Source organism: Hyperolius riggenbachi, chromosome 4, assembly GCF_040937935.1.
Source record: "Hyperolius riggenbachi isolate aHypRig1 chromosome 4, aHypRig1.pri, whole genome shotgun sequence".
Classification (NCBI taxonomy): domain Eukaryota; kingdom Metazoa; phylum Chordata; class Amphibia; order Anura; family Hyperoliidae; genus Hyperolius; species Hyperolius riggenbachi.
In genome coordinates, this window is record NC_090649.1 from 74,055,437 (window position 1) to 74,072,562 (window position 17,126).

A 17,126-nucleotide genomic window follows, 5' to 3' on the forward strand; every position below is an offset into this window, starting at 1 on the left:
GGATTACTATATTGTTTGAGGGAGACAAGCCCCCCCCCCCCAACAGTTGACTTGGGTCCGTAAGGGGGATTTGCCAGAATTAAACGGGACCCTACTTTAATGCCGCCTTCTGAATACCCCCCCCCCCCCCCAGAAATTTTGCTCCCGGGCCCCACTGTCACTAGAGCTGGCCCTGTGGGTACACAACACATATTTAATGAAATGCTAAGAATTACGACTTGCATAAAATGTAATGCAAATAGTAAGCTGCTTGAAACTGGGCCAATTAAAACTGACAAGAAGTGTAGTTGATTGGCCCAATCCCAAGCTGCATACAATGACCCTCAACAGAGTCACATGATTGGTCCAAAACAGATAATCACAGCCATTTACAAAGATGATTATTTTAATACTGTGGTTTAAAAATGGCAACTTAATCAAAATGGCGTACAAAGGCGGGGTTACCCTTTAACTAGATATGTTCTTTCTAGTCACACAGAACAGCATTCTGGACTTTTAAAGCAACCGTGTGATTTGATTAGGACAGATCAGTTCAGGATATGAATAAACAGCCATTGACCCTGTACCCCAAACGCTCTGCCACTTGTAACAGTGCAGAGTCTGCCCAATCCAGAACAACCGCAGATACCAACTTCATAGGAGGCATCTAAGATGCTTTCCCATGACAGCTCCCAGGGAATGAGGAGGATGTCCAAAGCATTCTGGGACTTTTAGTAACTATTCCTACTGCTCACTGTGGCTTCGGGGCATCTTCACATTCCAAGTGCAGTTGCTGTTTATTAAACTTCTGCCTCCTTTAGTAATGATTATGGGAGGTAGCTCAGAAGGCCCAGCCGTTTACACAGCAGGGATGAAGGACACTTCAAAGATCGATCTCAGCATCATTGCTTCAAAACAGACTGAGTGAGTCACTGTCTGTAGATTCGTTCTCTTTAATGTAGCGGAGGATGTCTGACTCGTCCATGGCCTGCACGTTGGGAGCGGGGTCCACCTGTGACGGCTTGCTGTCTGGAGTCTTGGTCTCCTTTAGAAAGCTGGGCTTAGCAGGCACTTTTGGCTTTGGCTTGCTCTTCGACTTCACACCGAGGTTCAAGAGGTTCTCCAAGTCTTTCTCAACCCTGTGTCAATGAAAAACAAGGGAGAGTGAAAGAAAAATAGCAGTGTAAATACATTGCATCAGCAAATGTGAACGGAGTCTACAAGTGTATCCAATCCCCTTATAACTATGACAATATAATAGCTTTACATCTGGCTTACCTTGCTGCTAAAATGTCAGATTTGCAGCAACACTGGTACATAACAGGTGCAGAATGTGGAGTAGTTGCTCAGTCCCTTGCTAATCCTTGATCTGGACATCTGCTCCATCTTTGCACCAGTTATGTCTAGTTTTCTTTGCACAGGTGTTGGTAAATCTCATTCTCTGGAAGCGGAGGAAAATGATTGGTGCCATTACTGACAACCACTTTAAAGGACACCCGAGGTGGAGGTGAAAATGAACTGATGAAATAAGCAATTGTATCTACCCTTCTTCTCCTGAAATGACTTTTTTAGATATGTATTTTATTTTTAAATCTGCTTTTTTATTTTTTACCATTTTATTGTCTCTGCTCAATGACACATGCATTGAAGTATGCCAGAGCTAAAATCTATGAACTATTGGCCATTTTTATATTTTTCCTGCTCTTAGAAGCCATTTTCTGCCAGGAAACGGTTTTATGGCTGTAATTCCTTATCAGTTAGGGTTATTATTATTATTATTGTTGTTGATTTATATAGCGCCGGCATCTTCCGTGGCACTGTACAATAGCATGCAGGGTTTAACAATACAAAATATACAATACAACAGTTGATGCAAGACAAGAGGGTATAACAGCTAATGCAGTGGATAAATTAACTACATATTTTACACAGGGGTGGGAGGCATGTACACCCATTACACAGCATTGTGAGACAAAAGGGGAAGAGAGCCCTGGTCAAAAGGCCATACAGGGTTACACTATAGTCTGATCCGGTCCTGACCCGGGCAGATATTGTCACTTGCATACCTGATTTTTAACTTTTTCATACAGAGAAAGAAAAGACTATAGTTACTTACGGTAATGTCTTTTCCGGAAGTCCGAAGGACAGCACCCATGAGACTTGTCTCCTTCCCCACTTCAAATGGACAGGAAGCTAAAAATACCACAGACATTTGCATATTCATTAGGCAGGCATATATAAATAGGGAACTCACAGTAAATCGTCAGTAATAAAAAAGACCACACCACACATAGTTCTGCTTCAAATGTATTTATTAGTAAGGGTGGGTCGCAAGGGTGCTGTCCTTCGGACTTCCGGAAAAGACATTACCGTAAGTAACTATAGTCTTTCCCAGGAACGTCCTCGGACAGCACCCATGAGACGAAAAACAAGATAAGTTAATTAGGGGGGGACAACTGCCTGCAACACTTTCCTGCCGAATGACAGGTCTGAACTAGCTGCAATGTCTAATCTGTAATGTCTGACAAACGTATTTTGGCTGGACCATGTGGCCGCTCTACAGATCTGTTCGATGGAGACTCCCGCCTTCTCTGCCCAAGAGGCTGACACCGCTCTAGTTGAATGAGCCTTTATGGATGATGGTAATAACTTTCCTTGTTGGGAATAAGCCAACGCAATGGTCTGCCTTATCCATCTGGCTATAGTCGACTTTGATGCTTGTTTGCCTTTGAATCTTCCTCCGAAGAGAACAAACAAGGCATCCGATTTCCTCCATTGTTTGGAACGATCTAAGTAGCCTAAAACCGTCCTTCTTACATCCAGACAGTGAAGTTTCTTCTCCTTTTCATTGGTCGGGTTGTTACAGAAAGAAGGTAAGAATATTTCTTGAGAACGATGAAACTTAGAAACAACTTTAGGGAGGAAAGAGGTGTCCAACCGTAATGTGATACGATCTCCAGAGATAATGCAATAAGGTTCTCTCATGGACAGGGCCTGTAATTCACAAACTCTCCTGGCCGACGTAATTGCTACAAGAAAAGCCGTCTTGATGGTTAAACATTTATCTGAGATCTCCTCCAGAGGTTCAAAGGGGCTGTTACATAAGGCCTGTAGTACGGTGTTTAGGTCCCAGGATGGCATTCTTGACTGAACCAGTGGCCTGATTCTTTTAAGTGCCTGAAAGAATCGTATGAAGAATTCTTCTTCAGCCAAACGTCTCTCCAGAAAAACACTAATAGCTGCTGTCTGAACCTTCAGTGTGCTGGTGCTGAGGCCTTTCTGATAACCCTCCTGTAGGAATTCTAGTACTGAAAGGGATAAAGAACAGTCTCTGGAATTTTGTTCACACCATCCTTTATACACATTCCAAGTCTTTTGATAAATGTTCCTGGTAACCTTTTTTCTGCTCTGGATTAACGTCTCTGAAAGTCCGTTAGAGAAACCCTTCTGCTTTAAACTTCTCCACTCAGGCTCCAAGCTGAAAGCTGAAGGAGCCTCAGATCTGGATGAAAAACTGGACCCTGGGACAGCAGGTCTGGACGATCTGGCAGCATTACATGATCGACTGTAGCTAAATTCTTCAGTAGTGTAAACCATGGTCTTTTGGGCCAGTATGGCACTATCATGATCATCCGAGCTCGGTCTTTCTGTAATTTGTTCAGAACTCGAGGAATTAAGGAAAGAGGAGGATAGGCATACATCAGACCTGAATTCCACGTTATCGAGAATGCGTCCACTGAGCAAGGATTGTCCTGGGGGCATAGTGAGCAAAACATCTGGCACTTTGTGTTGTTCTTTCGAGCAAACAAGTCCATGTCGGGTCTGCCCCAGAGGTGTACCAGGCCCTGAAACACAACTTCGTTCAGAGACCACTCGTCCTGATGAAGTGGTGATCTGCTCAGAAAATCGGCTAAACAATTCAGGGTTCCCTTTAGATGGACTGCTCTCAAGGATTTCAGGTGTCCTTCTGCCCACTGTAGTATCTTGCATGACAGGTACCATAGAGAATGACTCCTTGTTCCTCCCTGTCTGTTCAGATAGGCCACCACTGTGTTGTTGTCCGTTCTTATCGTGACGTGAGTGCCCCTGATTTGGGAATCGAAGTGTGTCAACGCTTGCCAAACTGCTGCCAGCTCTCTGTTGTTTGAAGATCTTTGCCTCGACGCTCTGGGCCAAGATCCCTGTACTGGTATTGTACCCAGATGGGCTCCCCAACCCCAGGCGCTTGCATCTGTTGTTATGACTGTCTCTGAGGGATAGCTCCAAAGACGTCCGTTCGTCAACTGTGAAGGGATCAACCACCAATTCAGTGAGTCCTTTATGAACTGGGGAATTAAGATTCTCCTGTCTAAGTCTCTTATACTCCTGTTCCAACTTCTTAAAATCCATAGTTGTAATGTCCTGGAGTGTAGCTGACCCCATTGAACTGCTGGGAATGATGAAGTTAGAAGACCCAGTAAAGCCATGGCGTTTCTCAATGATATTGAAATCTTGCCCTGGAAAGAAAGAACAGATTTTAGAATTGCACATATTTTCCTTTCAGGAAGAAACACAACACTGTCAATGGAGGCTATAGTAAACCCCAAAAATTCCATAGTCTGAGTAGGAACTAGAGAGGATTTAGACCAATTAATAAGCCAGCCTAAGGACTGCAGAAAATCGAGACAGAAGTTTATCTGTGTCTCAACGGTCTCATAGGATTGCCCCCAAATAAGAAGATCATCCAGATAGGCTATGATCTGAACTGACTCTAACCTGAGTACTGCTAGAACCTCGGACAATACTTTAGTGAACAGCCAGGGTGCAGAAGATATACCAAAGGGTAAAGCTGAAAACTGGAAGTGCCTTACCTCTCCCTGTAGTCTTATGGCGAATCGCAGGTATTGCTGGGATCTGACATGGATAGGCAGGTGGAGATAGGCGTCCTTGAGGTCCATAGAAGCCATGTAACACTGACTCTGTAGCAGATTGACCACATTGCGTATATTGTCTATTCGAAATTTTCGATATCTTATTGACCTGTTTAATCCCTTTAGGTTTAAGATGAACCTGTACTCCCCCTGAGGTTTTTTTACTAGGAATACTGGAGAATAGTACCCCTGAAACTGTTGACATTTTGGGACCTGACGAATTACCCTCTTTTCCAGAAGGACAGCAATTTCTCTTTGTAAGGCTAAGCTTAGATGCTGATCTGATGGGGTCTGTGTAAGAAAAAATTGTACTGGAGGAGCTGTGGCAAACTCTATCTTGTAACCTTCGAGGATTATATTTAATAACCATTTGTTCTGAAAGTGACTTTCCCAGTTTTCGTAAAAGTGCGCTACTCTTCCTCCCACTGGGAGCCTGATGTCATTGTTTAGATCCCTGGGATGGGAGAGGAAAGGACACATTTGGTCTTGGCCGCTGTGGTTTGTTCTGCCCCCATCTTCTTTTAGGATAGCTTTTGGACCCCTGTTCGCTCTGTTTTGGGTCTCGAAAGGAACGTTTGAAACGAAAGTTCTTTCTTTTTATGGGAAAGTTCTTTTTATTGTCTGAGGACCTTTCTAGCGTTTCATCTAATTTGGAACCAAATAATAATTCCCCCTCACAAGGTATTCCGCACAGTTTAGATTTTGAGGAGGTGTCCCCTTGCCATGTTTTTACCCATATACCTCTTCTGGTAGAGTTCACCAAGGCCGTGGTCCTGGCAGATAAACGGACCGTGTCATCTGCTGCATCTGAAAGATAATTAGCAGCGTGAAATAAGTTATCAAAGTCCTTTAGTATCTCTTCTCTGGGTACCCCTGAAGCTATCTGGGATTGTGTATGAGACAACCAAAGTTTTAAAGATCTGGCTGCGGCTGTAGATGCGACAGCTGGTTTAAATGTTAGTGATGAAGACTCCCATGCTCTTCTTAACAGATTATCCATTTTCTTATCAATGGGGTCTTTTAAATTTCCAAAGTCCTCAAACTGGAGATCAGATTTTCTAGAGACCTTAGAAAGAGCGGGATCTAATTTAGGTGACGGCCCCCAGAATTTCTGGTCATTAGGGTCAAACGGATATTTATTGGCAAGAGACTTGGGCCAGAATGCTCTCCTCTCTGGGTTATCCCATTCCCGTTTAATCATATTCTTCAGAGAACTATGTACTGGAATGAAAACCTCAGGATCAGATAAACTCTCATACATATGATCGAGGGGTGATAGAGTCTTTTCCTCAGTCTTAATACCCATGGTATCACGCATAGCTTTAAGAAATAACTTTAAGGCATCAGTTGCAAAGGCAAATTTATGAGGCTTATCAGTGTCTAACTCCTCTCCTGAAGGAATTTCCTCAAGAGACGATATATCCACCTCTCCCTCAGATAATTCTGAGTCCCCTGAATCTTCACCCCTCTTTCTTTTTTGTAAATTTACGGCAGAGTCCTGCCCTGGGGGAGGTTGAGGTGTAACCATGACATCACTACTAGATGTAGAAGGATGAGATGGAGGCACCATAGGAGAAGGAATAGGAACAGTCCCAGCAGCTGGAATGTTTGCCTCCTTAATAGCTTTAATGGCAGTAGCCATTTCAGAACGCATCCATCCCATCAAATCTTTAAAGGGACTCCGAGCTCATCTAAAAAATAAAAGTTGTACTCACCAGGGGCTTTCTCCAGCCCAGTGCTGGTCGGGAGGTCCCACGCCGGCGTCCTGGCTCCTCTCCTTCTCCCCGCTCCGGAATGGCTGACAGGCCGCAGCCCGGGCGACACTCTCCCGAGTGTCGGGCTGCTCCTTCTGCATATGACGCGGATTACGTCACACGCCGGCCGCCTCGCGTCATCACGGCGGCCGGCGTGAAAGTACTGCGCATGCGCGATTAAAGCGCGCATGCGCAGTACTTTCACGCCGGCCGCCGTAATGACGCGAGGCGGCCGACGTGTGACGTAATCCGCGTCATATGCGGAAGGAGCAGCCCGACACTCGGGAGAGTGTCGCCCGGGCTGCGGCCTGTCAGCCATTCCGGAGCGGGGAGAAGGAGAGGAGCCAGGACGCCGGCGTGGGACCTCCCGACCAGCACTGGGCTGGAGAAAGCCCCAGGTGAGTACAACTTTCATTTTTTTGTTGAGCTCGGAGTCACTTTAAACACCACGGGTGATTCTTTCTTCATAACTTTGTCAATACATGTTTGGCATAATGATCTAGATGAAGAAGAGGATATTTTCACGGCACAGATGGCACATCTTTTATGATCAGACTTCTGAGCCTGTTTTCCCTTGTCACTCTTATCAGCCTTGTCAGTTGGATCAGATTTGTCTTTATCCGTTTTAGGAGCATTAGGCTATAAAAGAGACAAAGAGAGAGTGTAACTAACCAGCCTCTTATATAAAAAAAAAAAACTATTTATACATATCTGAAAAAGGAGTCAGCAGATGACACCAACCAGAGAGGCTTCTGAGCCAGGCTCCACAGATCTGGTGGAGGAGGATCCAGCGGCAGTTTCCATGGTCAGGGAATGGATTCTGACCAGGAACTGAGCTTTAAATAAGCCGCCCAATTATGCCACGCCAAGGTAAGCCGCGCCCCCCCTGACAGAGTGTGCTTCCAAAATATGAACCCCCCGTACAACTGCTGCTGTACCTATAGTTCCTCCTTACCTTATGGGCAAGCGAACCGCTCCCTCACCGCCGGGCTCTGGGATGCAACGCGGCTCACTGCCCTCTGAACGCTGGATAGGCTTACCCGCGGTGACTGAGTGACGTTATCCGGCTGGCGCGATCACATGATCGGCCTCTTCTTCCGCCGGAAGTGCGTCAGACGCGCCTGTGCGCGCGAAATCCGATGGGGGAAACTATTCGGCCGCAGCTCCGGCGCACGCCGGGTCCCTGACCCGCGATACTCGGCCTGAGTCGTGCAGCAGCTCCTGCCTTACAGACATGGTTGGCTTCAGCTCCCCTGTAGCGTCCTGTGTGGTGGACAGAAAACAACTGACGATTTACTGTGAGTTCCCTATTTATATATGCCTGCCTAATGAATATGCAAATGTCTGTGGTATTTTTAGCTTCCTGTCCATTTGAAGTGGGGAAGGAGACAAGTCTCATGGGTGCTGTCCGAGGACGTTCCTGGGAAAAATAAATATAGCATAGTTATTTGTGTCATGTCACACGTCACCCCGTTTGTCCTTTAAGGAAATGTTAAGTGAGAGAAAAAGAAGTACTGACTTGGGGCTTCTTCCAGCCCCCAGAAGTATCTGAGGTCCCTCAGTGTCCTTCCGTCCCCCTCGGTTGTGTCGCTGTCACCCCAGGTAAAATCTGTGACTGGCTCACACTACTGCACATGTTCGGCCCTGGCAGTGTTGCTCCTTGATCACGCTTCCATTGCTGGGAGCAGTCGGTGTATATGCAATTGCAACTTTTACGAGCTGCGCATCCAGAGGCGTAGTTAGGATTTTCAGCGCCCGGGGACAAAGACTATTAATGCGCCCCCCCAAAGTCAAGGTTGCGGCGCGCACAGCGCGCCGCGCCAAGAAGGGGCGTGGTCACATAATAAATGTGGGCGTGGTTATGGGTGAAGCCAAATGTATATGGAGGTTAGCAGGCTCACGCTCACCCACCCTCCCTCAGTATGTACCTTCCAGCATGTTCCAAGACAAATTCAGCAATCATGAGCCCCCCCCATCAAGACAAATTCAGCAATCATGAGGCCCGCAACATAACCAACTCAGCAATCATGAGGCCCCTAACAAGACAAATTTAGCAATCATGAGGCCCCCAACAAGACAAATTCAGCAATCATGAGGCCCCCAACAAGACAAATTCAGCGATCTTGAGGCCCCCAACAAATCATGAGGCCCCCAACAAGACAAATTCAGTAACCATGAGGCCCCCAAAAAGACAAATTCAGCAGTCATGAGTCACATAAATAGACAGCATTTCACATAAATAGGTAGAATGCCCCCTTAATATGGTAGACACCTCTCACCTGGCAGCAGTTCTCCAAAATACACTTAATCTGACGTGGTTCCCCAAAAATAGGTAGCCCCAGGTCTATAGTTGTCCCCAGAATAGGTGGCCAGCAGTATAGATGTCCCCAGAATAGGTGGCCAGCGGTATAGATGTCCCCAGAACAGGTTGCCAGGGGTAGAGATGTCCACAGAACAGTTATCCAGGGGTATATGTGCCCAGTATATGTAGGCAGGGGTATGTGTGCCCAGTATATGTAGCCAGAGGTATATGTGCCCAGTATATGTAGCCAGTGGTATATATGCCCAGTATATGTAGCCAGGAGAATAATATGTGCCCAGTATATATAGTCAGGCGTATATGTGCCCAGTATATGTAGCCAGGGGTATATATGCCCAGTATATGTAGCCAGGGGTATATATATGCCCAATATATGTAGGCAGGGGGTATATATGCCCAGTATATATAGGCAGGGGTATATATGCCCAGTATATGTAGCCAGGGGTATATATGCCAAGTATATGTAGCCAGGGGGTATATATGCCCAGTATATGTAGCCAGGGGTATATATGCCCAGTATATGTAGCCAGGGGTATATATGCCCAGTATATGTAGCCAGGGGGTATATATGCCCAGTCCAAGTAGCCAGGGGGTATATATGCCCAGTATATGTAGCCAGGGGTATATATGCCCAGTATATGTAGCCAGGGGTATATATGCCCAGTAGAAGTAGCCAGGGGGTATATATGCCCAGTATATGTAGCCAGGGGTATATATGCCCAGTATATGTAGCCAGGGGGTATATATGCCCAGTCCACGTAGCCAGGGGGTATATATGCCCAGTATATGTAGCCAGGGGTATATATGCCCAGTATATGTAGCCAGGGGTATATATGCCCAGTATAAGTAGCCAGGGGGTATATATGCCCAGTCCACGTAGCCAGGGGGTATATATGCCCAGTATATGTAGCCAGGGGGTATATATGCCCAGTCCATGTAGCCAGGGGGTATATATGCCCAGTATATGTAGCCAGGGGTATATATGCCCAGTATATGTAGCCAGGGGTATATATGCCCAGTATATGTAGGCAGGGGTATATGTGCCCAGAGTAGGTAGCCAGGGGTATATGTGCCCAGAGTAGGTAGCCAGGGGTATATGTGCCCAGAGTAGGTAGCCAGGGGTATAGGTGCCCAGAGTAGGTAGCCAGGGGTATAGGTGCCCAGAGTAGGTAGCCAGGGGTATAGGTGCCCAGAGTAGGTAGCCAGGGGTATAGGTGCCCAGGGTAGGTAGCCAGGGGTATAGGTGCCCAGTATATGTAGTTAGGGGTATATGCCCAGTATATGTAGTTAGGGGTATATGTGCCCAATATATGTAGGCAGAGGTATATGTGCCCAGAGTAGGTAGCCAGGGGTATATGTGCCCAGAGTAGGTAGCCAGGGGTATATGCCCAGTATATGTAGTTAGGGGTATATGTGCCCATTATATGTAGGCAGGGGTATATGTGCCCAGAGTAGGTAGCCAGGGGTATATGCCCAGTATATGTAGTTAGGGGTATATGTGCCCAGAGTAGGTAGCCAGGGGTATATGTGCCCAGAGTAGGTAGCCAGGGGTATATGCCCAGTATATGTAGTTAGGGGTATATGTGCCCAGAGTAGGTAGCCAGGGGTATATGTGCCCAGAGTAGGTCGCCAGGGGTATATGTGCCCAGAGTAGGTAGCCAGGGGTATATGTGCCCAGAGTAGATAGCCAGAGGTATAGGTGCCCAGAGTAGGAAGGTAGCCAGGTGTCCCCCTCCCCAGCAGGAGAGGAGCAGCGCAGAGAAGAGGAAGAGCTGCTCTCTCTCCCTCGCTGTCCCCTCCAATGTCTGTCCGGTGGCTGGCAGCGGCGGGCGGAACTTACCTCCGTCTCATCGCAGCGCCGGATGGATCTGCCGCTACTCTGGTCTGATCCAGACCAGAGCAGCGGCTGCGCACCCGAACTTCCGGCCGGTGTTCCGACGCGGCGCTGGAGCGTGACGGAGGTGAGTTCCGCCCGCCGCTGCCAGCCACCGGACAGACATTGGAGGGGACAGCGAGGGAGAGAGAGAGCACCTAAGGTGAGGGAAGGAGGGGGGAGATGGCCCCCCTTCCCCACAGCTCTCTCTCTTCTCTGCGCTGCTCCCCTCAGCCCCGCAAAAAAAACAAAAAAAAAAAACCCGAAGCTCAGCTGGGCACCCTTGGGGACCCGGCGCCCCGGGGCACTTGTCCTACCCCGACCCCCCCTAGCTCCGTGCCTGTGCGCATCTGGCCACGGAAGTGCGATAAAGAATGTGTGTGTGCCCGGGACAGTGCATGGGGGAGGGGGGGGGGGCAGCAATACAACTGATGGGACTGGCAGGGCACAGAGGGACCTCAGATACTGCAAGGGGCTGGAATAAGTCCCAGGTAATAAATCTGAACTTTCTTTGCTGCTTGTGTTCTAGTTCTTAGTTGTACTACACATACAATTCATTATACAGAACAATAATCTGATTTTCACTTCAGGTTTGCTTTAAAGAAAGTATCAGGCAAACAAAAAAAAAATCAGATATACTTACCTGGGGCTTCCTCCAGTCCAGGGAAGCCCCTCGCCACAGCGCCGCTCCAAGCTGCTCGGAGTCCCCTCCATAACAGCCACCGACCCGGGCAGGTCGGCGTCCACTGCGCATGCGCCAGCGCTCCTGTGGCTCGGTGTGTTCTACATCGCGCTCGGTGCGGTTGCGCACTTACGCAGTGGTCGGTGGCTGCTATGGAGGCGGAGCTGTGGCGAGGGTCGCATTGGCCAACAGGTAAGCAAATCTGATTTTTTTCTTTAGGTTTGCCTGATATTTTCTTTAAAGGTAAACCAGAAATCAAAAATAATAAAAGATTTATACATACCTGGGGCTTCCTCCAGCCCCATGTGCAGGGATTGCTTCCACGTCGCTGTCCTCGGTACCGGAGCTGCATACAGCAGAGAACAGCGCCGTGTGAGTGATCCGTGCACATGGGGCTGGAGGAAGCTTCAGGTACCGTGTTTCCCCGAAAATAAGACACTGTCTTATATTAATTTTGGCTCCAAAGGATGTGCTAGGGCTTATTTTCAGAGGTTGTCTTGTTTTGGGGGGAAACACTGGTAGTTTTTCCTATACAAAATGTATATACTGCATGCCATGCTGAAACACAAGCAGCATGCACAGAGCTTGTGGTTTGCAGATATTGGCTCTCACTTACAAGAAATTGATTCTGCTGATCATGTGGGTAAGAGTTTATTTCTTGCAGACAGAGAACTCTGTCAGGCTTCCCAGAGGTTTGATAGGATAAGCTGTGTGTCCTGGGAAGAGGTGAAGTGCTGCTGATGCTTAGGATGCTCAGGAGGGATGGCTCCAACAAAAACACAAATTACCTGACACATATACAGGACTGTAGAACTCACATTATGCTGTTGCTCTCCTGTATCCAGGCTTTGTATTAACCTCCTTGGCGGTTAATTTTTTTTTCCTAATTAAAAAAATCCTTTTTTTAAAAAAAAATTTTTTTTTGTTTCATGTAAAGCTACCAGAGTGGTAGCTACATGAAACACCACTAGAGGGCGCATGTGGCCCTCTAGTCCGATCGTCGCCGGCATCTATAGCAAACAGGGGAACGCGTATATAACGCGTTCCCCTGTTTGGCTTCTCCTGTCGCCATGGCGACGATCGGGATGACGTCATGGACGTCAGCCGACGTCCTGACGTCAGGCAGACCCGATCCAGCCCATAGCGCTGCCCGGAACTCATTGATCCGGGCAGCGCAGGGCTCTGGCGGGGGGGGCCCTCTTCAGCCGCTGCGTGCGGCCGATCGCCGCAGAGCGGCGGCGATCAAGCTGTGCGCAAGGCTAGCAAAGTGCTGGCTGCGCGCACAGCAATTTACAGGACACAAATCGCCCCCACCAGGGGCTGAGATCTCCCCCTGCGCGGCATAGCCCGAGCTCAGCTCGGGCTTACCGCCAGGGAGGTTAAGCGTGACTTGCTTGTGTCATGTGGACTGCTGCTAGGGCTTACATTTGGGGGGAGGACTTATATTTCAAGCATGCTAGGAATACTTGCTAGGCCTTATTCTCAGGGGATGTATTACTTTAGGGGAAACACGGTATGTATAAAACTTTTATTATTTTTGATCTCTGGTACACTTTAAGTCTCTGCATGTTGATGCATGGAAAAAAGCCGATTTCTTTTGTTTTTTTGTTTGACAAAAGGTAACTGCTCCCTATTAGCTTTTACAACAGCCCGGGATATATGGGTTCACATCCAGATAACGGTGTGCACAGTCTCAGGGGTCTTTATCACTGCATCAGTGTTATGTATGGAAAAGCAGACAAGAAAGGAAACTGGCTTCATTTTGTTTCAGGTTTATTCCAATAAAAATGCTGGTCTCGCTAAAAAAGCAGATGACCAGCTTATCTCAGTCAAATGAATAAGGAATCAGGCAAAGTATATCACATGTGCAAGACGTGACCTCAGGACTTTATAGAATGTTTATGATTCATCCACACCTCATAAATTCACCTCCGAGAGACCCAGCACGGTATAACAGAGAGTGGAGTCACGGCAGAACCTGGCGAGGATCAGGAACCTCATTAGATCAGGTTCTTCTTCCATCCCAGCTAAGCCGATCTCATTAAAACTTTCCTCTCCGTATGGCACCGACATCAAGGCGCTCATAAACGTTTACAAGAACACGTTTTGCGACCACAAGCCTGTCCAGATCACAGAGGATTTAGGATCTGACTTCTCCTTTTTTTCAGAATAACAGTTTGTACAAATACACAATGTTCACTTAGCCGATTCCGTTTATGTCCAAGAAGTCTGAGCTGGAACGGTGACAAGTATGTACTTAACGGGGACAGTTCTGGAACGCGCCTGGGAGGCTGCGCTGGAGTTCAGAGCTGGTTCTGACTTTATTGCCATAACTAAATACTGATCTAGACATAAATCACACAAGTTACTAAACATAGTGTGCATCACAGCTGAAAGGAAGGTTCTATGGATATATGAAAGAACAATGATGCAACGCGTCCCAACCTCTGCAGAAGAGAGCCCTCTGTAATGCAAGAAGGGGTACCTCGGTTTCTGCACTATTGTAGCTCTGACAGGTAGCTCAGCCTCTTCCTTTGTGATTTTCCCTGTAGCTACTGAGTCCAGAGCTTCATACAGGAAAATCCCCAATAGGACATACAAATGGGTGGCTGACATTAAAGAGAAAACGTAACCAAGGATTGAACTTCTTCCTAATCAGCTGATACCCCCTTTCCCATGAGAAATCTTTTCCTTTTCTCAAACGGATCATCAGGGGCTCTGTATGGCTGATATTGTGGTGAAACCCCTCCCACAGTGTGATGTCAGGACCATAGTGCTGGTATCACACTGTGTGAGCCTTGTTGCATTGTGGGAAATAACAGCTGTTTTCAGCTGCCAAAAAAGCAAGCAGCATCTCCTTCCACTGACATCACTAAAAATGTCACCATGTGATAAATGTCAGAATGTAAATCAGTGACAGGAAAGATTTTACAATGGGCAAACACTGACTAAATCATCTATACATAATTATTGTAAAAATTTAGCACTTTTTTTTAATACATTAAAAAAAAAATGGAGTTCCTCTTTAAACTGGACCTGAACTCTTGCACAGGGCAGAAGGAAAACAGAGAGAAATGCACCCTGTATGTATTTAGAGAGTTTAGCCTGTCTAATTCCCCCTCATCTGTGACTAATCACAAGTTGTAATTTGATCTCTCCCTGTGTCATCTGACTGCCTTGGTAGAGCAGCTAATTTGTAAATACGGGATGCTAACCCTATGTCTGTTTCCATGAAAGCAGAAAGTAGACACACTGCAGATGTATTACAGAATTTCTATCAGCTGTAACAAAGTATTTTTTATTTTAAATGTTATTATGGTGCTTATCTTTTAGAGCAGAAGGGAAGTTCTGAGTTCAGATCTGCTTTAAAGGACAACTGAAGTGAGAGGGATCTGAAGGCTGACATATTAACTTTTAAAGAATGCATATTGCCTGGCTGTCTTACTGATCCCTCTGCCTTTAATACTTTTAAAGGATACCCGAAGTGACATGTGACATTATGAGATAGACATGTGTATGTACAGTGCCTAGCACACACATAACTATGCTGTGTTCCTTTTTTTCTTTCTCTGCCTGATAGAGTTAAATATCAGGTATGTAAGTAGCTGACTCAGTCCTGACTCAGACAGGAAGTGACTACAGTGTGACCTCACTGATAAGAAATTCCCCTTTTTCTCTTTCTTGCTCTCAGAAGCCATTTTCTGCTAGGAAAGTGTTTTATAGTTGGAATTTCTTATCAGTTAGGGTCACACTGTAGTCACTTCCTGTCTGAGTCAGGACTGAGTCAGCCACTTACATACCTGATATTTAACTCTTTCAGGCAGGGAAAGGAAAAAAAAAGGAACACAGCCTAGTTATTTGTGTGCTTGGCACTGTACATACACATGTCTATCTCATCATGTCACATGTCACCTCGGGGATCCTTTAACCACAGACCATGAACAAGCATGCAGATCAGATGTTTCCGACAAAAATCTAAGTCTGACTAAATTAACCACATGCTTGTTCCAGGTGTGTGATTCACACTCTACTGCAACCAAGGAAATTTGAAAGATGCCAAAAAAAACCAGTATTGTTTAAAGGTAACCTGAAGTGAGAGAGATATGGAAGCTGCCATATTTGTTTCTTTTTAAACAATGCCATTGGCCTGGCTGTCTTCCTGATCCTCTGCCTCTAATACTTTTAGCCATAGACCCTGAACAAGCATGCAGATCAGGTGTTTCTGACTGAAGTCTGACTGGATTAGTCACGTTTGTTTCAGGTGTGGGATTCAGACACTACTGCAGCCAAAGAGATCAGCAGAGTTGCTGGTATTGTTAAAAAGGAAATAAATATGGCAGCCTCCATATACCAGTGGTGCACCTTGTGAGAGACACCAAAGTGTGTAGAAGTGAACGGAAAATTGATCTGAAAATCAATTGGAAATCAGAAAATTGATCTGAAAATCAATTGGAAATCAGATTGGACATGTTGGATATAATTGATCTGACAGTAAATTTGTCAGAAAATTGCATTGTGTGTACCTAGCATTACTTGAAATGTGTCCAAGCCTTGTTTCCAGATAATCAGGATGTATATGACAAGTGCTAAGTGTACCTTCTCCACAGGAAATATACAAAACTCTGGTTAATGAATTCTGCATTGCACAACAGTTGCACTGCATTACTGTATAAGGCTGGATAAGCACCTGAGCGTAACATTATTCAAGAAGACACAGGCCAGGGATCCAGAGAAGCGAATTAGATTATATGAAATAATTACAGCTAAGTAAAACATGCAGTAACAGCGGCCCTGGTGAGTCATGTCTCCCTCAGTGTCTCTCAGTGATCTGGGAAGGCCGAGCGGCTGTTATTGTAACTAACTACACTTTATTTATCATCAGCCCGCATATTACCATGCTGTTGCTACCTGCCGGAAGCATCGTAAATATTTAAAGAGGGACTGTAACCCAGCATTGAACTGTATCCCAATCAGTAGCTGATACCCCCTTTCCCACGAGAAATCTATTCCTTTTCTCCAATACATCATCAGGGATGTCTGTGTGGCTGATATTGTGGTAACCCCCCCCCCCAGTGATGTCATGCTCACGGTCCTGACAGTTTGCTGGCTGTGAACCTCACTGCATTGAGGGAAATAAGAGCTTTTTTCCAACTGCTAAATAAGCAGCATCTCCCTCTGTGCATAGTACTCTAACAGACATTCCACACAGATCACCTGGCAGAACTAACGATGTCACCACCAGTTATAAATCTCACAATGTAAATCAGGGAGAGGAAAGATTTTACATGGGGCAAACACTGACTTAATCTATAAATAAATATTGAGAAACAATAAGCAATTTTATACATTATGTTATTTTCACTACAGTTTCTCTTTAAAGTACACCTGAGAGGCAAAGGGAGAAAAGGATTTTTACTTTCCAGTCACTTCCTCCAGCCCCCTGCAGTCTCTGTGCTCCCCCACCATCCTCCCTCGCATGGGCATCCACAGCAAATTTTACAGGAGGGGGGCAAAAATGGAGGGGCGGGAGTGACGAAAAATGGGCGTGGTCATGAACCACGATGTGTGTGTGGTCACAGGTGGAGCCAAACTTACATGACTTTAGCAA

General features: G+C 46.3%; 1 protein-coding gene across 2 annotated transcripts in view; it reads right to left on the bottom strand.

Annotated features, from left to right (window-relative positions):
* Positions 1 to 367: 367 nt before the first annotated feature.
* HS1BP3 (HCLS1 binding protein 3) overlaps positions 368 to 17,126 on the bottom strand; it is a 180,224-nt gene continuing 163,465 nt past the window's right edge. For both annotated transcript variants that reach the window (XM_068280210.1, XM_068280209.1), the window contains exon 7: positions 368 to 1,118. In XM_068280210.1, the coding sequence (XP_068136311.1) occupies positions 890 to 1,118 (229 nt within the window). In that variant the 3' untranslated portion in view covers positions 368 to 889. The remainder of the gene's footprint in view (positions 1,119 to 17,126) is intronic.